Source organism: Seriola lalandi, unplaced genomic scaffold (genome assembly GCF_002814215.2).
Source record: "Seriola lalandi dorsalis isolate HSWRI2012SDOR001 ecotype SW California unplaced genomic scaffold, Sedor1 jcf7180002053939, whole genome shotgun sequence".
Taxonomy (NCBI): domain Eukaryota; kingdom Metazoa; phylum Chordata; class Actinopteri; order Carangiformes; family Carangidae; genus Seriola; species Seriola lalandi.
The window spans coordinates 5797-29297 of NW_019524492.1; the positions used below are offsets into that span (position 1 = coordinate 5797).

A 23501-nucleotide genomic window follows, 5' to 3' on the forward strand; every position below is an offset into this window, starting at 1 on the left:
GGACGCTGCAGCCTGCAGTATGTTGCACTGGGCATTCTGGGTAAATCTCCTGTGTCCATCTCTGTTTGCTCACAGGTGATGGGACGCTCAGAGTGTGGGATTTGAAGGCTGCCGTGTGTCGATTGGCCATCCCAGCGCACAAGGCTGAGATCCTCAGCTGTGATTGGTGCAAATATGATCAGGTAAGTGCTATTATGTTTTCATGTGGTCAATTTTAAAACGGAGCGTACCTTAAGTCTTAATACATCTATCTCAGGTGCACATAACCAGCTTGACTTTGGATTAAAATTCATTGAGCTTTATACAGTTTATTTTGCACGTGTCTGAATTTAGTCAGTATTTAACAAACTTCATTTATCAACTGCCAACTTTGAGGTAAAAATGCATTTGAATCAACTCTGTATACATTCAATTGGTTGTAATCTATTTGTATTTAGCGAAAAATATATTTTAGCAGCTTTATTCAACCTTAAACTCAATTCTGGGTTAAAATACAGGTAATTAGCAGAATTTTAGTGTAAAATACATTTACCCAGCCATATGACCATATACTTTACAATACAGTTAACCAGTGTTTTTCTACATAAAAGCTCTATTCTGATCTTTATTTGCATTTTTAAAGAGCTTTATTTCTGTTGAAATGCAGGTTACAATTCTTATAAACAGCTGTTAAGCACATTTGACATAAGTCATTGTTGTTTGTGTGTAGAACATTGTGGCCACAGGCTCAGTGGACTGCAGTGTGTGTGTGTGGGACCTGAGGAACGTACGACAGCCTGTCAATCAGCTTCAAGGCCATACCTATGCCATCCGCAGAGTCAAGGTACACACACAAAAACACACACACACACACACATGGCCTGGCTTGTGTTTCTGACCACATGCTCTGTCAAATGTGGTGTAACAACACTGTGTTATAACAGCTGAGAGCAAAGTGTGTGTGTGTGTGTGTGCGTGGCAGAGATGCAGTGCTGGCCCTGACAGCATCAAAACACCCACTTAAATGGACCTAATAAGACCACACACACACACACACACACACACACACACACACACACACACACACACACACACACACCCACACATATTAGAAATGTGTGGGTTTGTGTGTGAGAGAACAGACAGCTGCAGAGGAGTCCCCGAACACATCCCAGTTATTCAGATTAGGCACACGTCACCTCACATACACACATACGTCATGGATACACATAGATACACACACACACACACACACTTGAGTTCATCCAATTGAGGAACTGTTTTTCTCAAGCCGGGTTTTTTCAGGACAGGTGACACCAATCGATCTAGAGAACTCAGTCTAAAACTCAGTGTGTGTGTGTGTGTGTGTGTCAGTGTTTGCAAATTTGTCGGCTAGTATCGATTTGCTGGAGGGGGCAGAGAGGAGGTGAAAGGATTCATGATCAGCAGAAGAAGAGAGAAGAGATAAAAATAAACTGGGAGTCAGACACTTTCGATCCGGCTCTGTCAAGGTTTTTCTAACGTGGACGGTGTGTTTGTTGTCGTGGTCATCATCGTTAACAGTCATTAGACAGTCAGTCATAGATTTACCCAAACTGTTGTAAACATAACAACTGTGACTTGTACTTATATAATATTCTGTGTGTCAGTGAAGGAGTCTGAGGAAATAACCCTGATCATCTCATTTATCACAGAGTCTGCATTATGAACTGAAGGTGTGGATTTAATGGCACATGCTATCCAATTGCATTATGGGAAATGTAGTATCCAGTGCTTATCAGATTCTCTTTATTTAAGATGTGTCTCCTTTGAGTTCCAAACTTTTCATAAGTGCAGCACTAAATGGTTGGAGTATTTTTTTTTTTATTACATGACAGTCAGTAACTTGGTATTTCTATTAGCTGGATAAAAAGAAACAATAAAACACATTTGTCACAATGTTAATGTGCAGGTTAATCATCCAGTAATTATTTTTCTTATCAGCAAAGAACTTCAGTATAAGATAATTATAGTTACATTAATAAATTGGTCTAAAATAGGTTTGAGGTCATTTAGACCAGTGGTTCTCACTTTTCACATAAAGGACCCTAAACTGACCCAAAGTAGACCATGGTTCCACCATATTATAAGGTTTTTTTCTTTTTTACGACACAAAGGGTTTGAAACCCATGACCAAAATAGTCATACATTCTCTCATCTTTTACTTTTATGGATTGATTCATAGTGGAAATAAATCATTATCCTTTTTGCTGGGGACCCCCAGGAACCCCCTCATGAACCCCTGGGGGTCCCTGGACCCTACTTTGAGAACCACCATTATACAGTGTCCCCCAGAAGGGCAGTGATAAATTTAGTTTGTATTGTTGGCTACTTAAAAGAAAGTCATTATCTTTTTTTTTTTCTAAACTTCCAAATATCTATCTAGATTTTGTCTTTAAAAGTCCAGTATCAGTCCAGATATAAAGATAAATCTGTAGAACAAAAACAACCTACAAGGAATTCGCTGTTTCTATTCAGTGTTTCTCAGTTGATAAAATTCTACTTCACATAGTTTGAAAGGAGACAAGACAGAGTTACAAAAAAGAAGCAAACTATGTGAAAACCAAGTTTCAACCTCTGAGGCTGAAAGATGAAGCCGACACTGAAGAACAAAAACCTGCAGTTCCTCTAATGACCACTAGAGTCTGGCTCCAACAGTGAGTTAATCCCCATAGACTCCCATGTTAAAATGTCCAACTTTACAGCAGAAATAAACATGTTTACAGCCTGGTACAAAAACAGTTTTGGTCTCTAGAGCTAATTTCCTCCTTCATGACACCTGTTTATATAACTCACCTGTCCACATTTTATTAAGGCTTAAAGTTATGGATAATTGAGGGCGTGGCCTCTTTGACTGATGGATGGGTGAGCGTATGCTTGTTATATACCAGCATTCACCGAAGTCGCAGCTCCACACACGCCCCTCCTCTTTGTCCATTTCTGGATTAGCTGGGAGTTAGGGGCGGAGTCAGACACTGCCAAGATGGCAACGGAGGAGCAGCTCAATCCGAGCTTCAGAACCGCTCTTCAGAAACCTGTGGGTGACGTCACAGAGGCTACGTCCATTACAGTCTATGGTGAAAATATCAGATGAGAAATATTGATGATAAAGTGTGTTGAACTGTCTCTGAGATCAGCTTGTTCTACATCATCACAGCTGCTCACAGTCTTTAGTCTGTATTTGCTGTTTTTGCTTTGGTAACAAGCGACTTGCTGATGATGCTAATGAAGCATCTGTTATTTGAACTGAGACACAGAAAGAAAGAGAAAGAGAGAAAGAGAGAAAGAGAGAGAGAGAGGCAGAGAGTCAGTTTGAATGTACCTGATGAGAAAAGTGAGATCGTCAGGAGCAGAGAGGAGGAACAAATGAGCGAATAAATGAATTTCAGCGCGCTTAGCCGCCAGTCAGTGAAATGTCTCTCTGCGGCGTTATTATTTCACTCTGATAAAGAAAATGTCACATTTTTTACACCTTTTTATAAGATGAGGGACAATCTCCGGCTGCTGCTCCACAAGATCAAAAAAAGCTTAGAACACATAAAAATGTGAAGGATAGAATCGACTGTAAACTGCTGGTCTTCTGCCTTGCCAGTTGTATTTTGAAGGAGTAACTTCCTCTCTTGTGTCTTCTGACTTTAGCATTGCTGTGATATACCCCTCGGCAACGCTGACTGTTAGCCAGCTGGTGGTCCCTTCATTGTCGCCTCAGGATGCCATTACTTCACTCTATCTTTACTTAGAAAATAAATGCCTGCTGCTATATTGTTGTTTAAAATCTAATTTACAGAACCTTTAAAGTAATTGAAACAAATTAGGAGCCAAAGTGTCTAAACTTCTCTATCACACCTTCAGTTTAAATCCACCCCTGAACATGAACCAGCTTGTTTCTCTCTTTGGGAATATGTGTTTATATGAAATCATTGATCATTGTGTCATTTCCTGACTGAGTTTTTATTCCCTCTCCTGCAGTTTTCTCCATTCAGTAAGACGGTGTTGGCATCCTGCTCGTACGACTTCACTGTCAGGTACAATGTCTTCTTCCTTCTTCTTCTTCTTCTTCTTCTTCTAACCCTTGTTCACAAACACAAACAGAGCGGCTGAAGCAGAAAACCCTGTGGATCTTATTCAAACATCTCTCAAAAGAAAAGAAAAATCAAGACGACACACTTAAAGAAACAATCCTCATATTGATTTTCATCCAGCGTAGTGACACTTAGACGACTTAGATGCCTCTAACATGTTTCATTCATGAGACCTATAAAAGTGTTTCTCTGTGATCTCACACACAAGTTCGACTCTTCGACACCAACTTTTCTAGAGGTTAAAAGACTTAAGTGGTGGATGTAGTGTCGTATTTTCTGCTTACACTCCTTTTCTTTCAATTACCAACCAAAGTGGATGGATGGTGTCATCCCTTAAGTAGTAATGGGTAAGGACACCGTGATAATGTGTGATAAAGTGAACTGGTGTGTGAGATAGAGAGAGAGAGAGAGAGAGAGAGAGAGAGCGGGAGGAAGAGATGGGAGACGAGATGAGCTCTTCCTCTGTTGAGCTGCAGAGGCTGACTTAATAAAATCAGTAATTTCAAGGAAGACCGCTTTTGTGTTTCTTAGGAGAATATGCTGCCTCTTAATCTTATCCCTTCTCCTACTCTGTGTGTCTTCTTCTCTCTGACCATCTCAGCGGTAGTTTTATTTTCCTAGATTTAACACAAAGTCAGTCCTGTTCTGCAAAACTGCTGATGAATACGTCTGTCAACAGATTTACAGATGGGATCAGATGGACACATAGAGGCAGGGTGGCTAACGGTCCTCGAACAAAACTAAAACAATAAGTTCATTAATCGATCAGAAAGTAAATCAACAAATATTTTGGTAGTTGATTAGTCATTTAAGTCATTTAGCGATTGAAAGCACCGAACATCCATCGTTTTGTCTGAATGTCGCTAAATGGTTCAATTCAACTTCTACTGTTGTCGATGAGACACTAAATAAAAGATGGAGGGATGATTGGTGACAAGGTAAAATATCGATGGTGATGAGGCGTTGGATATATCAAACGATGTGGACAGAAAGAGAGAGCGAGAGAAGGAGAGAGGGGGATAAAATGCCAAAGGGAGAGAAGGAAGACTGAAAGACAAATGTGGTGAGTGCTGGCTCTGTGCCAAAGCTTGTGTTTTATTGATCCAGGCTTTCGTTGGCTCAAATACTCTATGCTGAGTACTGATTTCATTATACAAACACACACACAAGCACACAAACACACACACACACACACTGGAAAATCACCACCTGCCAGATTCTTTCAGACTTTTACCTGAGGCTGCTTCGATACCTTTTTAAGGAATGAAAACAGCATCTGTGGAGATGATTCTCAGAAACGTATAAGTAATGTACCAAACAACATTTATTTTTTGTTTTTCCGGGAAGACGAAGAAGAAGAATCCTGGCAGCTGCTAACAAAGTGAAAAGACTGGCATAAAAAGAAAACATAATAAATCTTAAATCCTTCGTTTGCAAAAAGGGAAGTTTGCTGAATACAAATGTTTCAGCATCAGTGACACAGTTCCACATTCACACCCTTTACCTGTCCAGCACAGAACAGTTAAAGGTCCATATTGTATGAAGGTAGATGTCCATGTGTTGTTAAAGCAGGTCTAGGTTCTATATTAACACTGTGAAAGTATCAAAGCCTCAGTCCACAGAGAAATGCACACAGCCTGTATTCAGAAACTGAGCCTTAAAACCAGCCGTCAGGACTTCTAACTAACTTTGTGATGTCACAACAAAGCTTTCACCGCCCTCAGCCGTGCCCCAAGCCCCGCCCACCTGGACCCACCATCCAACTATGCAGGTTTCTCTGAAATCTGCTGTATTTTTGTTGGATCACTCAGAAAGTCAATCAGAAGAGAAGCTGAGAAGAGAGGCTCAGAGCCTCCTCTCTTCTGATTGGCTCAGTGACCTGTTGTTACTGGAGCTCCAGACAGAAGCCTGAGAGAGGAGATGTAAAACTACACTGAGATGGTTTTTGGTTCTTAAAACCACAAATATATCTTGTTATGGATCAACACTTCAAATAAAACACAGGAGAAGTGTAAAAAAAGGGACCTTCAAATTTCTTTAACCTGAGGCCACTGCTTCACCACTAATGTACAGACATGTCCGGAGCTTATTAGCCTTTTTAAGCTCATAGTTGTGGTTTTACATCACATTTTCTGTCTGGTTCAGTCTCAGCACAAGCTCTAATAAAGCCCCTATCCACCAGCTGGTGACCATAGCGGAGCATTGAGCAGCTATAATGCAAGATATCTCCCTCAGGAGCTGGTGGAGACCAAACACAGAGCTAAAAGAAAGGGAATACTGGATACAAACACCACTCCACATTTTGAAGTTGCTCTGTAACTGCTGGATGTAAAAGTATTTGTGAACACATTGGCTATAACAACTTCATAAGGCCTCTCTGACACCCACATGGACGCTGTATCTTTAATTTAATCTGTACTCTCAGTCTTCTCCTTTATTAGCTTGCCTGCTGCCCATCCTCTGAGATAATCCTTAATCCATTCATTACTGCTGTGATAAAACCGTTTTCATTGGGTTTACTTCATCAGATGTTATCTTAATAAAACATAATGAATGGGATTGAGGCAGGACCACAAATTACCCACTGGCATTGCATGTGTTTGTGCTTTCTTCCATAGACATATCACGTCTGTTTGCTTTGTGTTGAATAGTCAAAACACACAGCGCGTCAAGGTAATTATCACCTATTCTTAACTTGTGTCCAGCCTCAGATCGTGTGTGTGTGTGTGTGTGTGCGTGTGTGTGTAAGTGGTCATACAAGTGTAGCATCGATCAGGACTGACTGCAGGAGGCTCTAATCACCTCATTAACAGGGGACTCGTTAACCATTAGTCTCTTCTTCGTCTGTTGATCAGCAGCCCCCCTGCAGTGCTTTACTTTTGTTGATGTTTGTTTCATTATGATGAAAAAAAAGAATTGTTGTCCTGGTGCTGAAACTATTTATCAATGAATCAATCAGTAGATCAAAAGAAAATTAGTCATCAACTTTTCTGATACGATGTCCGTGTTTTTAAGTCACTTTGAAGCAAAATTTCTAAACATGGTCTGAGATTCTATTGTATGAAGGTGCAGGTCTGCAGGTCGGACGTCACCATTTTTATTATTTTCTGCCATTTTATAGAGAAAATGATAAATCGTGTCATGGATGAAATGATCAATATGACCATTAATCAAAATAATCTTTAGTTGCAGTCCTAGAATCGTATATCATGTGAGATAAATCCTTTTAAATACATGAATGTGGAGCTTTCATGTTGATTTACGGTAAGAGTAGCGTATATTTTATTTTCTACCTCACCTGAAACAAAGACCAGCTCCACTAACTCTGTAATATATCATTAACAGAGAAGTTTGACATTTTGAGAAATATGATTTGCTTTGTTAGCGGAGTTTGATGCAAAGATTGACACCGGTCTCATATCTGTGCTGTAAACATGAAGCTAACAGCAGCGGGTGGTTAACTTAAGCTTAACACAAAGACAGCAGCCTGGCTCTGGTTTAAGGTAATAGCATCCACCTACCAGCACCTTTACAGTAATAAACATGTTATATCTTCTAAAACTGAAATGCACAATGCAACGCTAGCTGTTTTCCCCTGTTTCAAGTCTTTTTGCTAAGCTAAGCTAAGCTAACCACATGCTGGCTGTAGTGTCATATTAACTGTACAGACATCAGTGTGGTAAAAATTCTCTAACTCTCTGCAAATTAATGTTTCCCCAAATGTAGAAGGAATATTTCCACAAATGCCTCACATTTTATATTATGTAATATATTATTGTTTAGGCATCTAACCTACTTGATTTAAATGAATCCTGTTGTTTTGTTATGAGATCTTGTTTTAACTCTTGAATTTTACCTAAGTGCCACTAAAACATTCTGAAACGTAGCTGTCAATCATCCAGATTATTAGACGTGAAGGTGTATTCAATCTGAGTGTCCTCACATCCACCTGTTGGTGTTCAGCTCATTCCACTGTGTAAACTCAGTGTGTCCACACACACACACACACACACACACACACACACACACAAACACCTGCTTGTATAGGCCTTCCTGTGTGTTTAGGACGCTGGTTGTGACACATAAAAATACTGATCTATTCCACCTACGCACACAGAGAACAACACATGAATACACACATACAGTTCACTCATATGCAAATAGATCCGAGGGCACACTCCTCTGTAGTCACATATGAATGTACATGTACACACAGAGCTCTATTAATTCTTTTTCATCCCTCGTTTCCGTTCACCAACCCCCCTCCTCCCTTTCTCTCCTCTGCCTGTTTATTCACTTGTAGTCTTGAATCTCAGTGTCAAGTGGAGCATGCTGGGAGCTTTGATGATTTAACTGACAGAGCCTCTGTGACTGGGAGGCACAATATGTTGGATTCTGTTAGTTTAAAAGAAAATGTTTGACTTTTATTATCATACATTCACCAGAGTGTGAAGCTGAGCACATTTATTTTCAAATGGAGTTTGATAAATTACCAGCCCTCCCACAATCCTTTGTTTTTTTCCCAGAGAAACTGACATTCAATGAACTGGTAAATTTAATAATTAGTGGCACACAAAGCCATCAAATAAGACAGCAATCCTCTAAATTTAATCCAATAATGACAAAGTTGAGACTTTTTTTAATCTGGATCTGCATCCAAATACAAGACCAGTGTCTAAAAGAACCTCTTACCTTCACTAGACATGGACCGAGAGAACTGCAGTTCCTCCTCAGACCTGAGGCTGCATCGATTCAAACGTATTCAGAGGGGAAGCAGGTTGTGTGAGCTGTGTTCTGGGTGAAGTTTGAAAGTGATTCCCATTTTCTTTTGTAATGCACAAACTATAATGGTATAAGAGAGTTAATTCTCCGTGAAAACGGCTTGGCAAAACCCTGAAAACTAGAGTGGCTGTTTGATTCTGTTGCATTTGCGTTTATTAACTTTGTCTGAAAAGCCTGGAGAAGAAAGCGGGATGGATTATTCGATTAGAATTTATTGTGATTTCTGCAGCACTATATGGTTAAAGTTTTTATATGATTAATGTTGCAAACATTGATGATCTGAAGATTTAATTGTTGCTTTGATTCTCTCTGTTATGTGGGAATGTGAACGCACTCTTTATTTTGTCATTGTTTCTCTCTGATCATGCACTTATTTAAAACCCAGTCGGAATCAGTGTTTCATGTGAAACTGAGACTCTGAGCTCATGTTAGACGTCTCATGTTTGCTTTAGATAACATGTTCTCCCCTCATCTGCTGCGCAACAGCCTGTGTGTGTGTGTGTGTGTGTGTGTGTGTGTGTGTGTGTGTGTGTGTGTTTGTGTGACTCAACATTAGTTTCCTCTTTGAATTAAAGGCATCAGTGACATCAGTTCATGAGAAGAGTAAATCACCCTCTTCACATTTCTTTGTATCTTACACATTGGCTTTTATTTGAGTCCTTTTCTCTCTTCCTGCTGTGACTTCATGAGTTTCGTGTTAATACTGAGACACACACACAAAAAGCTGACAGGTGAATGGAGGGTTCCACAGAATGAAACACAATAGAGGCTAAATAATTATCTACTATGGAAACTGCGGACAAAAGACGGTGCAAGCCTCATTTATACAAATAACATGGTGTATTTGTCTAACTGGGACCGTCGTCTGGTCTTACACACACACAGACACACACACACACACACACACACACACACACACACACGCATTCACGTCATCTAAACCCTAAACCTGTAATCTGAATCACACATGAATCTGATACTTGCGTCCTCACAGTTCAGAGAAACACTGACGCCTTTGAAAAAAAGAGTCTTTCATCTAGAACTGCAATTATTGATTATTGTCATTATCATTTTCATAATGACATTCATATCATTATTAATCTGCTTTCTCTTTTATCGATTAATCGTTTTGTCTGTGTTTTGTCTGTCAATGATAATTTCACAGAGGTGAAATTAGTGATGAATATAAATGTCTTGTTTTGTTAGACCAACAGTCCAAAACCCAAAGTTATTCAGTTTGTATTCAATGATATTAAACAGAGAAGAGGATGAAATTCTCAAATTTCCCCTTTTTTTTTCTCTCTGGCCCTGATCCGAGTCTTTAAATGTTGTGTATCTGCAGATTCCAATACTTATATTTACATAGCAGGAGAATCTACACAATGCTGATTAAATCTGGGACACCTTATTATTCTCGAGCTACTTGATCCAAATATTTCAAATTATCAAGATGATCAGTTTAAGTAATTGATATAAATGAAATGAAGTGATACAGCTGAGGAGAAGCTGTATCACTGTTGAAACTACAGTCCATGCACTGTTGTACAGCAGTGTTACAGAGTGGAAGCTCTCCTGTCATGGATGATCTTTGGCTACAGACACCCGCTGCACAGAGTCAAGCTTAATGTTGTTCTGTACTCACGGTTAATTAGCAAGAACAGCTGATGTGACCTGCTGCTGGTGACTTTTGTCAATTTACCTGGAGGAAAGTGACTGTCAGCAACGCCTAAAATGTTTTAATGCTAATCAGTTAGAGTGGGAGCTGAGGAAATCTGTGTATTTTTTCAACCTGGACATCAAAATTCCGAGCTGTACCGCTGCGCCCGAACGAGTTTTCACATTCGCAGGCTGTAATTTTCACTCGTATATGCAGAGGAAGGTTCATAGTGGGCTTGTCATAGAGCAGAGCAGCTCTGCAAGTGGATCGGCACTTGATCTTTCAGCCAATACTGATGCATTAAGATATGCACAGATCAGCCCCGACACCGATCTTTAGAATGAGCTTCTCTCTCAGCTAATCGATCGACTCATGAATCATTTCATCTCAACTTTCCACCATGTCTCTGCACAGCAGTGTTTTTCCAAACTTGGTGCTCATGAAACAATTTTCCTAGCAGTAAATAATAATTAAAAAAAAACCTAAACTCTGCTTCTACTCCCGCTGCATCTCCTCACATTATTGGAGCCTACAAAGCCGACTCACCAGAGCCGACAGTAAATCACTGCTGTTGCTGGTTTTATGAAGCCAATGGAGGCTGCAGTGGCTCTTAGCAGCAGGAATATTACTCCTGCCTCTTAATGCACTGAATGGGACCACTGTGACGGAAATGCATTCATTTCACTTGAGATTTTTTTATTGCCACTGCACTTCATTCTGCTGCAGACGTGTTGCTCTGCGCTGTGGCTGACGAATGTGTTTCACTTCATGTGTATATTTGTGCATGAGCGAGCACATGAACCCCATTTAGATACTTGAAATTACACAGAATAGAGATATTAGTAAGATTAGATTTTGATGGTTACACTCTGGTCCTCTTTCACTCTCTTCAAGTCGAACATTAATGTTGCTTTTGCAGTTTATTTCCCGTTCTAACAAGACTGAAAGCACAGACACACTAGTGTCTCTTTCAGGCATTAATGCTCAGTATAAAAAAAAAAACGACATTATTGGAAGGAGAGAAAACTAACTTTATCTAACATTATTGTTAGATGAGGCTCAACCTCGGTGTGCTTCTAACAGAGTGCCTGTGTGATCATGTAACAGCCTCTGACACCACATCGCTAATGTGGAATTCGGGGGGGGGGTGTAACAGATAACAAACACCTGGACAGTCACATCCACTTTACTTCAGGTGTGTGCAGGTGTGAACGTAAGAGAGATTTGACCTTGATGACTAAAGCCTGAAATGCGCACCTTCATCTCACAAACTCAGTTTCAGCTGACCCGACTGAAAAAGCTCAACAGTTATTACAAGTATTATCATGAAATTCTGAGCAAGCGTTCATGGCTCCCAGATGATGGATCCTAAAGACTTTGGTATCCCTCAGACTTTTGTTGTTACGCTACTACAAGGTTTACTTTTGTAGTTTTGAGTGAAATGCTTCAAAAGGGATTGTAATGAAATTTGCCGCACACATCCAGCCATGCCTGATAATAAAATATAATACGTTTGGTGCAACATTTCATCTGGCGCTATGACTGGGTCAACATTTTTAACTTATTCAATATTTTATTTTAAAAAAACTAGCAAAACTAATGACGTTCCCATCAACCTCGTCTACTTTGTGTTTATTGATAATCAGCCAATGTTAGCATGCTAGCATGCTAAACACACTCAGTGAGTTTTTGACCTCTAAACTCCAGACAGTATCAGCTTTACTGCATCTCACGGTTTTCCTCAGTAGGTAGGTAGCTCAGCGACTGGAGCTCCATACTGTCATGTGATGACAACAAAGTCCTTACAGGCGAGTCTGGCCACTCGGCAGCCATCTTGGCGACAACCCCAGGCAGTTATTTTGGGATAACGACCAGGCTCCCATCTCAACGATTGGGGAGAGCTATAACTTCACTTTCAATGGTCACCGGGAGATAAAGAGAGCATGTAAAAACTTAGTGACTTTGCCACAAAATGAGGTTTAAAATGCTTTTTTTTCCCCACAGGTTTTTGCTTGATATGTTTCCTGTTCAGCTGATATAAAGCGGATATTTGGCTAATTGGGGGGAGGGGCAGGACATGTGTCATACAACTGCAATCTTTGGTGTTACAGACTTTTTCTATTCAGGATTCTTCAAGTGCTTTGTCTGTCTCTTGTCTCAACTTAGCAAACTCCATTCACTGAGCAACACCATGAGATTCAGTCCAACCACATTCACAATATTTTGATTGTTAGTTTTGGACATGAAATGAAGCAGGATTCTAAAACAGATTTTGTTGGATAGTTTAGACATTTGACTCTTTCACGACAGTCGCTTCTTTTTTTCAGATTGAAATGCAGAGGCGAAGTGCATTCAGTCAGACATGTAGAAGAAAGGTTCACGGTGATGTCGCAGTGAAAATACACTACACTTCAATGTCAATCACCTCATATCACATGCTTTAAATGAAGTCACTTAAACAGTGTGAAAAAGCTGTTCTGCTACTAAATCCTGGTTTTCTTTCTGCTCTTATGCAACAACCTGACTCCCCCATGGAAGTAAATGAGGTTTAATTATGTCAAAGTGCTGCTGCATTTTGTTGCATCTCTAAAGTGTGTAGCTCCTGTTCAGCTTTCTGAGAGAACGTCTGTTTTTTACTTCCAACAGTTGGAGTTATCAATCAGTGCTAAAGTCCAGGAAACAAACTCACTCTGCTCATTAGGACTAAACCTTAATCAGTCTGTACTGCAGAACTGTACAACACACACACACTCACACACACACACATTCACACACACACACTCACACGCACGGACGTATATGTATACATAGGGGAAAGTGAGTGTGAGCAATGATTTACACTAACAACTCACTCAATATATAATATCTTTCAATGCCTGACTCTCCCCAGACACCCATCTTTCATTTTTGTGTGTGTGTGTGTGTGTGTGTGTGTGTGTGTGTGTGTGTGTGTGTGTTGCAGCTCCTGTATTAATACAGGCCTAATGGAGCCCAATGGGAGCTGCAGTGTTCCCTCTGAAAATGATTTAATTACATTTGCAAAGTGGATGAGTCTGGAGGGAGTGTTTGCTGCGTCAGGGCTTTGGGCCTCACACACACACACACACACACACACACACACACACACACACCCAAACGTCACTCTGTCAAGACCAGGGAGAGAAACAGTCTTTCAATTAGTCTGATTGGCTGCTGCTCTCCGAGGTCTGGAGCCAGTGTTTTATTGTCCCTCTCTTTCTTTCTTTCCACTTCTCATCCCTCTGACTCTTGCTGTCCGTTCTCTCTCACTTTTCTTCTCTTTGTCATTTGTTTTTCATAATCTTATTCTGTAGATCGCTGTCTCCTTTACATCCTTTCCTCTTCATGTCTTTGAAGCTATTTCTCCCTCCGTCTCTCTTCTTCCCTCTTACTCATCTTCCTCCTGTTTTTTCTGTATTAAATCCTTCTCATGCATAACTCATTACTGATGATTATTGACAGCAATGAATAAATTAGTTTGGGGGCCATGACCAGGTGTATGTTTCTTGTCTGTTTAAACCCTTTCCTTTTCCCACAGCATCATTACTATTGAGATGGTTCGTCCTCTTGGGAGCCTGAATGTTGATGAAATATCTTTTAAGTAAATTCGTTAGCTGCATAGTCATTTTGGCTTGAGGGTGGCAACAAAGCGGAGGTTGTGGTGAGCAAAGGCTTGCAGATTAATCACAATCCTCTGGGTACCATGCATATCAATCAATCAATCAATCAATCAATTACTTTATTTGTCCCCAGTGGGGCAATTGGGTATATGTGGATATGTGCATAAAAACACAGGGCACATCAATACAGCACAAAGACCATATAATAAAGAACTACAAGATAATAAAAACAGAACAGAAACAGTACGTTCTTAGACAGTAAGTCGGAGCAGCAACATTATAATTTAGCCATTAGTTTTCAAGATACAAAATATCACTGGACCAAATGTTGCACGGACAGATGTACAAACTGAGCAACCAACCCTGCTGTTGGACAAGGCAGTCAACGTCGGACATTTCTGTAAACACCAGATTACATTCAGTGACGTTTTTTTCTACATCCTGTGCCAATATTTTTTGAATTCGGGCTTTCTACAACACATCGTTCCCATAGTGTGGTTCTGGTTATAGAAAGATCATGGTTATGGCACATGAACTGTGGTTAACATTATGTAACTCCACTACTTTCTAAAGTTTGGGAAACACTGGGATCAGTCAAAAAAGGGTCAACAATAACTGCAGGACACGAATTTCATTTAGTTTCAGGAATTGTCTAAAATTGACATAAATCATTGGATAATAGGCCGCAGCAGTGTTGCCCCCCACGGTGATTCAGTTATGTAAAATATTCAGTGCCGTTCAGCTCTCACTGTGCCTTTTGTCTTTATTTTATAGTTGTAGGTATTAGATTTGTTGTTCTTCACCGCTGTTGGAGGGTTCTTCCTTTAGATGATGCGGTGATGCACTGATTACAAAAAGTCAACATCGAAGAGTCTATATTTTTCTTTTTCTGTAATATAGATCTTTACTTTCCCATGTGACCATTTGGAAAAGCTGATAGTTAAATGGAAGTTACATATTTGTCTGTGTTTGGTTGTGTAGGTTCTGGGATTACAGCAGGAACCCGTCTCTTCCGGACACTGTGGAACATCACTCAGAGTTCGTCTGTGGATTAGACTTCAACCTGCACATCCCCAACCAGGTAACACACACACACACACACACACACTGTCGTGTCGTTCAAACATGCTGCAGTTTTTAGGACCATCCCTCCCTTCCTGTACTTACCTCTTTGTCTTTTTTTGCAAGTGTGTGTGTGTGTGTGTGTGAACATCGAATCACTGTGTCCACACATCTGGTTTCTACCTGTGTGAGTTTTTGCTGCAATTGTTGAAATGGGGGCCATCCATCAATCTGTCTGCACATGAGCAGACTGAGGGACACACACACACACACACACACACACACATTCTAACACAGGGCTGTTAGGGATCTGTGTGTTCGAATGTGTCCAAGTAAAGAAGCAGTGAATTGAAAAGGCCACTCATGTCTAATTGAGTTTTTCTGTTAATTCAGACGGGCGCTGTGCCTCTCAGGCCACACACACCCTCCCCTCAAGTAAATCCAAAGCCAAGTGGTGAAATGACATCCAGCTGTTCAGCTTGAGATCAGGGTTTAAATGCGTGGGAAATAGTGACAAAAACCATCCGAAGAATGAAGTCTTCATTGGGTTATCACTCATAGAAAGTTGCATCATTTCAAACTCTTGCACTCAGAGTGAATCAACCAAAGTTTAGCTTTGTTAGCTAAATGCCAAAACAATTCTTAAAATGCCTCAGGCATTTTAATGTTAATGTTAATGCTCCTCTAAAGTGTGTGGTCAGATAAAAATGCAAGAGTGGCTTTGCATGTTTTAGCCCATTAACTACAGATGGTGCAGACATCACTGCTCACCATTTTTCCAAACCATGCCATTAGTTTGGAGATTGATTTTCTACCTTCCAGGCAGCTGTTGGATTCTCGACATTTCTGTAACATTTTGAAAATGAACTTGAGGAGCGAAAGTCCTCCATGAGTCTCTGACATCCAAGATAAGGAGCCGAACCAGAAACTTTTCAATGGAAGAAACAACCAAAGTCATGTTTTCCTCTTCACACAATCTATAGTTGCTAATGTTTGTCTTATTGAGGTCAAGAGGTCAGTATTAGAAAAACACTGGGATTCATCTTCCTGTGAATATCCAGGGAAAAGTGAAACGGTGCTGCTGGAGAAAAGGTTTCAGAATATCAATCAGGGTGCTTGTTTGTCTCTGGATCCAAGTCTGTGATTAACTAATCAACTGAAATGATTGGTTCTACTTTGGTGGAGTGAAAATGATACCAAAGGGTATTTGTGGTTTTATCTGAAGCAAGTCGCAGGTTGTTTATTATGGCATACAGAGAGGCTCCCCAAGTGGCTACAAGATCAGTCGGAAGGCTCGTGAGATGTGCGTTAACAAGATAGTGTGCAAGAAGAACATGCGCTTCACAGATTGTATATTTTTTCTAACTTTAGAACTTTAAAATCCATCAAACAATCTGGGAAGAGTAGATCAATCTCCAGTGATCTCAGCTGATTGATGAGCTAAAACTTGCAAAAACACTGTTATGATCCATTAGATTATAGTCCAGGGCTTCTGTGTAGCACCTGAATACCTTATTCAGGACCTAGGGCTGGGCGATACGGCCAAAACTGTTATCACGATGAAAATGTCCATATCAGTCGATATCGATATTTATCACGATAAATACCACATCGTTATTTCTTTCAGGTTTAAAGGCTGATTTTTGCTCGAGTGAAAGTTGAAGAAACCAGACAGTCGACTGAGGTTTTAAACTATTCCTTTTAGTCAGAACATGACAAACACTTGCCAAACAGCAGAAGATTTAAAAACTGTGAGGTACAAACATTCAAAATATGATAAAATATGTATCGTCCTCCGAGCTGCGTTGTGCTTTTTCTGCGGTGTCGGATCATTGCGACCCCCAGGAACCCCTTTAAGGACCCTGAGGGTCTCCAGACCCTACTTTAAGAACCACTGGAAATATGCTGGGAGGACTGGAACCATCTGCGGTGCTGAAGTTTTGGATCATAGTCGTATCAACATTAATATCAACAAATCCAATGAATGTCCCCTGTTAACCAGTGCTGTGTGTATCACAGCCTGATATATCTTCTCCCTCTGAGCTTTAGAGCTCCATTGCATTTCCATTTCCAAACACTATTAAAAATTAAAAATGAATTTAGACTCAGTCGCACAGACACACCGTTCTGCTGCCCCAATACTCACTAGAGAACCAAATGTGGATTAATCCACCACTGAATATAGTCCCCTCCAGTTTGTTTGTACAGACTTATATCTTCAGTGTGAAGCAGTTGGCTTGCAGCTGAGATTCACAGACAGGGTAGGACAGTCAGTGTTGAGAGACGAACTAATATACAACTGTTGAAGATTTGAGTTGCCTCTACATTAACCTGTCTGCCTCTACTTGACACAAGCTGATTTTCTCAGCATCCAGCTTTATCAGATTTTTCACTTGGAGCCAAAAATAGCTCTGTGGAAAATCAGATTGAGCACTTTTCCAGGACACAGACAATGACAAGGTGGACGTGCGTACGTGATATCGCCTGGAGCTTGAACCCACAGTGTCACGGTAAACAGGCAGTTTCCCTCAGCAGCCAATCACAGAGGGCGAGCTGTCCCGGCTGCCAAGTTCCCATTCTCAGTCTGACAGGCTGTGTGTGTGTGTGTGTGTGTGTGTGTGTGTGTGTGTGTGTGTGAGTGTGTGTGAGGAGGAACAACAGTAATGAGCTGTATTGTTAGTTGTGCTGTTATCAGACATGTCATTACAGGAAACAAGCTGTAAAATAACACACTCACACAAATAGCTGCGACAGTGTTGAGAAGCCTCACACTGACATCACAGACCAGATCTCCCCTCTGTTTTCACTCTTTCTCCATCTTTGTTCTCCTCTTTCTCTCTCCGGTTGATTGTTTTTTTCCACCTCTCTATTTTTGGTCCACATGTAGTTTCCTGAGGGAATCTCCGCCTCTGAATCACATCGAAAAACAGCAGATATATTCCTCCTTCACAGTTTAAATATCTAATAAAGGGAATTCCCAGTGATATTAGAGTAATAATAAAAAATCATCTAATTTGAATAGAATAATTCATCATCCATCATATTATTAGGAAGAATGCAAATGTTGAATTTAAGTAAATGTTTGGTTTATATTCACTTGGATTGTGTTTATTTTAATCTATAAAGATACTACACATATGGTGAAGTGTTAAATAAAGGGAAAAGCCAAAAACAAACAAACACATAAATACAAAACAAAGTTGCAGTGCAAAATTTCAGATATTTGAACTAAAAAACATGACGTCAAATTCAGTGGCTCTGTTTAATCAAAAGTCATGTTTTTACTTATTTTTACATTATCGTGTTGGAAATGTTTGCAATCAAGTCGTAGGGTAAGGGTGAAAATCCAAAATGAATTAAAGCATGTCATCAAATTATATTGCTACACAGCTGTAGCAGAGACCAGTGTTGAGTGTTACCTGGTCCTCCCAGCCCAGTGGGGATGTTCTGAAACGCAGCACAGCTCACATGAACTTTGGGGATGTGGGAATACAGAACATTCTTTCTTAAATATCTTTTGATTTCCCACTGAACTCCAGTGTGTGTGTGTGTGTGTGTGTGTGTGTGTGTGTGTCAGTGTGTGTGTCATTAACAGCTGTGATCTACTGTCTCTTCCTCATCACTGTGATTGTCTGACTCACCTCCTTGTTCTCCATGGAGACCACTGACCAGTACATGCATTTCTGTGTGTGTGTGTGTGTGTGTGTGTGTGTGTGTGTGTGTGTGTGTGTGTGTGTGTGCGTGTGCGTGTGTGCATGCCGTCTCCATTGACTAGAAGGAGGAGCACCACATGGTGTCTTGTTACTGTAATCATGATTTTTTAGAATCAGTGTTTCAGCCCTCAGACATTTCTCAAATTAAAAGGTGAAAATAATTAAGGTCCGTGGGCCACAACATAATTTTGTAATAAAGCCAATAGAGGACAAAATATAGAAAGATAAAGTGTTATTATTTTGATATATGAACAAAGCATCAGCAAAACATAACCTTAGTGATGCATAACAAAAAATGAATTTTGCTTTTGTAGATATGCCTTTCTTAAATGTGTCAAACCTTCACTTTATCAAACCCGTCACCATCATCAAGCTGGCAGCTATTCAGCAGTCGAGAAAATGGATGGATGTGTGTTTTTGAAACAGTTCAACTGTAACGTAATTTTTAAAGAATCGACCATTCTCAGCCACGTTCTTGAGAGCATCTTGATTGTTAAATGTAGTAGCTCCAAGTTTGAAAATTCAGAACATTAAAAAGCGTTTTTTAATGCGGTGCGGGTGCTGAGTGTCCAGCTGCACAGAGCTAACACACAGTAAAGGATCTGAAGGGAAATGTTGTGCTGCATTAGTTTTTGTGTTGTGAGAACTTACAGTGAACTGGCGCATCGTTTCCATAAACATGGCTGCCTGTTTAGCGATCCAGACGTCAGGCTAATCTGCTGTGATGAACTCAGTGATGCTACATCATCTGTCCCACTGTGAGATATCAGACTTTCTCTCCTCCTCTTCTTCCTGCACTTCTTGATCTATCTCTACTCTAACTTCGTCTCCGTCCTTACTTACCCCAGTTTCTCTTCTTCCTCTCGTCTTTACACCCTTTCTGCTTTAATTTCTTCCTCTGATATCAGCGCTAACTTGCTCTTATCTCCTCTCTTCTAATCACTTCTTGTTCTAATCACTTGCTCCCCTCCCCTTTTCTCTCTCTCTCTCTCTCTCTCTCTCTCTCTTCCTCTCTTCCTCTCTCTCTCTCTCTCTCTCTCTCCCCCTCTCTCTCTCTCTCTCTCTCACACGCACGCACGCACACACACACACACACACACAGACTCGCTCACTGGTGTGGTCTCTGGTCTTATCCAGGCATAGAAGTGGCTGATGGATCGCCCCTCTTTATAGCACTGCAGGCCAAACCACACACACACTTACACACTGGGCATAGAAGACCTTTGCCTTTGCCTTTGCCTTGTGTGTGTGTGTGTGTGTGTGTGTGTGTGTGTGTGTGTGTGTGTGTGTTAGACAGAGATAGGATGAGGTGATAAATCATACACGAATGCAGGATGACAACCATTCACAGGTCTGTAGGTTGGTTATTTTTTATTTTATTTTAAAAAATCCTCATGACCGCTACAGTTACAGCAGCGGAGGTACAGTGATACATGAAGTACATGAAACAATCTCTGCACCAAAACTGCTTGGTTATGTTTTAGGAAAAGCTCAGTATTTGGGTTAAAACAAACCCTTTCACAATGTTACCACGTGTTAGAAATCCTCTCTGCTAGAGCTTCTCCATGTGACTCACTGAAGTTGTTATGGACACCTAGGAGCAAATAGCACTGTTGGCTACAGACATTTAGGTGTAAAAAACACTTGGCTACAGACACCTGGGTGTAAATAGCAGTGTTAGATATATGCACCTAGGTGTAAATAGCATTGTTGGTAAAGAACACCTGGATGTAAATAGTAGTGTTGAATACAGACACATGGGTGCTAATACCATTGTTGGCTACAGGCACCTGGATGTAAATAGCGTTGTTGGTAAAGGACACCTGGGTGCAAACAGAATTGTTGGCTATGGACACCTGGATGTAAATAACATCTGCCTTGAATTATTTTATCTAGTTTTGGATCTGATTTACTTGCATTATCTGTTTTTATTGTAAAGCATTTTTTAACTCTCTTGTTGAAAGATGCCATATTAATATTAGTATAAAAGTTTGATTATTATTATTATTATTATTATGATTAAAGCCAAACAATTAGAAACCAACATAGTTCTGCTGCCTACTCCAGCTGACGACTTCTTTTTAACATTGTTAACGGGGACGTGTCCCGGAGCTGCCACTTAACACTGTTACCATGACAATTCAGCAGTGATAAAGAATGTATTGTACTGTATGACTGCTCTCCCGTATGACTACATATCTGCCATGAGCTTATTAGTGTTTTAATTATTTTTGCTTCATTCATCTTTTTCTCATTATTTGAAATAAAAAAGACACTGAAGAAGACACCGTCCATTGGTCAGACTTTGAACTTCCTGTCTCGCTTTTATACTCCCTTTAGTCTTACAGCCTTTTTTCATCGTATTCCCCCTCCTTTCCGCTGCTCCTCCCTTCCTTGTTACGCATCTCGTCGTTTCTCTCTCCCACTTTATAACCCTCTCTCTCTGTCTTTGTGCTTTGCTGCAATCTTGGCCGGTGTGCGTGGCTTTCCATTATGGTCGGCTGTTCAAGTTAATTAAAGAAGGGCATTCCTCTTCACAATGGCTGACTCACTGCACAACTACTTTGCTTACTCATGCCCTGAAAGGCCGTTTAGCTTGTTCACTTACTGATTCAAAGATCCCATCAGGAGCACAAAGTGAGTAGGAGGGAAGCCCGATGGCCGGGGGGGGGGGGGGGGGGGGGTGATAGTGTGATGATGCTGACATTTGTGTACAGACCAAACACACAGTGTAAAGCAGAAGTGGCCAAACATGTGTCATAGAGAGCCAACAATCTCCAACGAAAAAACACCCCAGATCTCATCGATGAAATCACCTGCTGAGGTGATCGGTTGGAAGGAAAACCTGCAGACTGTTGGCTGCCCGTGGCAAATGGTTGATGATTGCACGATTGTTTTTGTAAAGTTACAAAGTCCTAACGTGAGAAAGGTGTAGAGAGAAGGTTTCAGATGCTGTTCAATGATCCCACAGGCACTTCATCTCAAGCTCCTCGACCTCTCTAGCCCTCAGAGCTCAGTCTCCATTTTTTTTTTAGAGACTTTCCTGCCAAGAAAAAAGCAGCATCAGTCATTTCAGCAAATGCTAATCTAAACAGCATATGTTTAGATTGGAGTGACAAAGCCATCTATCTGCAGGAGGAATTATGACGTGAGGTTGTTTTAGAGCCTTAAAGTCCAGACTGGACGAAATGTCAGTAGATTTTGTGCCTAAACCTTATTAATCTATTATTGATATATTTAATAACCTGATGTCAGAGCAGGAAACACTTATTTTGTCATTCAAAAGGGTAAATGGTATATTCCGTCATTTAATTCGAAGGAGTTGTCATCACTTAGTGTTTGTCAGAGTCAATGATCAGATTAAAAAATGGAGGACATTTCGGAGAGTTTTGGTCTGTGAATCAGTTCTCACCCAAGAGCCACAATCTAAAACAACAACAACCACTTTAGACCCTTGGAGGCAGGGAAGCTCAGTGAGGGTCCAATTGCTTCCCCACTTTTCTCTGATGCTGCTGCTGCTAAATTTTGACCATTTTAAACTTTTCTTGCTGTGTCATGGTGATGAGTTTGACACAGGATCAGTAGCAGCGGCTGCAGTTTCCTGTCTTTAAAGTCCATCACTACATTTGCTGAATACACCATGTCATTGAATACTTTTACCCCCATTTGATGAAAGGGACCAGCGTACTCTTGAACTGTTTGTCAGATTGTTTGAAGACAATTACCAACACCAACAATCCAACATTCACCACCTCACGCAGCGATTGACCAGGTGTGTGGAGGTGAGAAAGAAATTGTGATCTTGGTTGATACAAACAACACTGACTTGACTTGGAGAAGCAACCACAGCCATAAGAGTGCATCAGCAGCTCATGTCAACAAACTGCAATATGCAACATGAGATCGTTTCCTCTGCTGTTAATCTCGACACTGCATAAGCATGTGAGCAGCCTGTAGGACTTTATTGCCAATGTACCTGCAATATAGAGTCATCAATCATTTGTGAAACATCTGTGATCTGTGCATTAGCATTGCTCTAAATTGCTTTTTGTGAAACGGTTCAACAGCTCTCTGATAGATGTTGTTCCAGCATGAATAAAACATAATTTTGAATCTTTCAATGTCTTTTTAACATTTCGGTTGAGTGCAGCCACTGTGTCACAGCCCATGGCATTGTGGGTGTTAAGCCTTTTATAATTCACCCGTACAAAAATTCAGCAGTAAACAGGTCCGTATAACAGCAGCCACCAAATATGACAGGTCAGAATAAACTGTGACAGATTTTTAACACACCCCGTCCATCACAGTGATGGATTATAATTAATTACAGCACCCCTGCTGACGTCTTGATACATTTCTACTGACAGAGCTGACTACTTGTTTCTGATTGGCTGAGCTGAATGCAAGATTTAAGGACCTTCACACCCAAAGTGAAACCAACTAAGTAGGAAAAACCTGAGGAATGGCAGTAAGGACCAGGATTTGTCCTGCTTTAGATCTAAACCCTCAATCATGTATTTACAACACCCCCCCAGCCCCCACCCCCACC

At 40.6% G+C, this 23501-nt stretch overlaps 1 protein-coding gene across 1 annotated transcript; it reads left to right on the plus strand.

The window, feature by feature from the left end:
- Positions 1-75: 75 nt before the first annotated feature.
- On the plus strand, positions 76-15333 carry LOC111652298 (peroxisomal targeting signal 2 receptor-like; the record flags this gene model as incomplete). Its single annotated transcript, XM_023402522.2, has 4 exons — positions 76-182; positions 710-823; positions 3988-4043; positions 15159-15333. Coding segments are annotated over 4 exons (437 nt in total), but the record flags the coding sequence as incomplete, so codon positions are not given.
- Positions 15334-23501: the final 8168 nt, after the last annotated feature.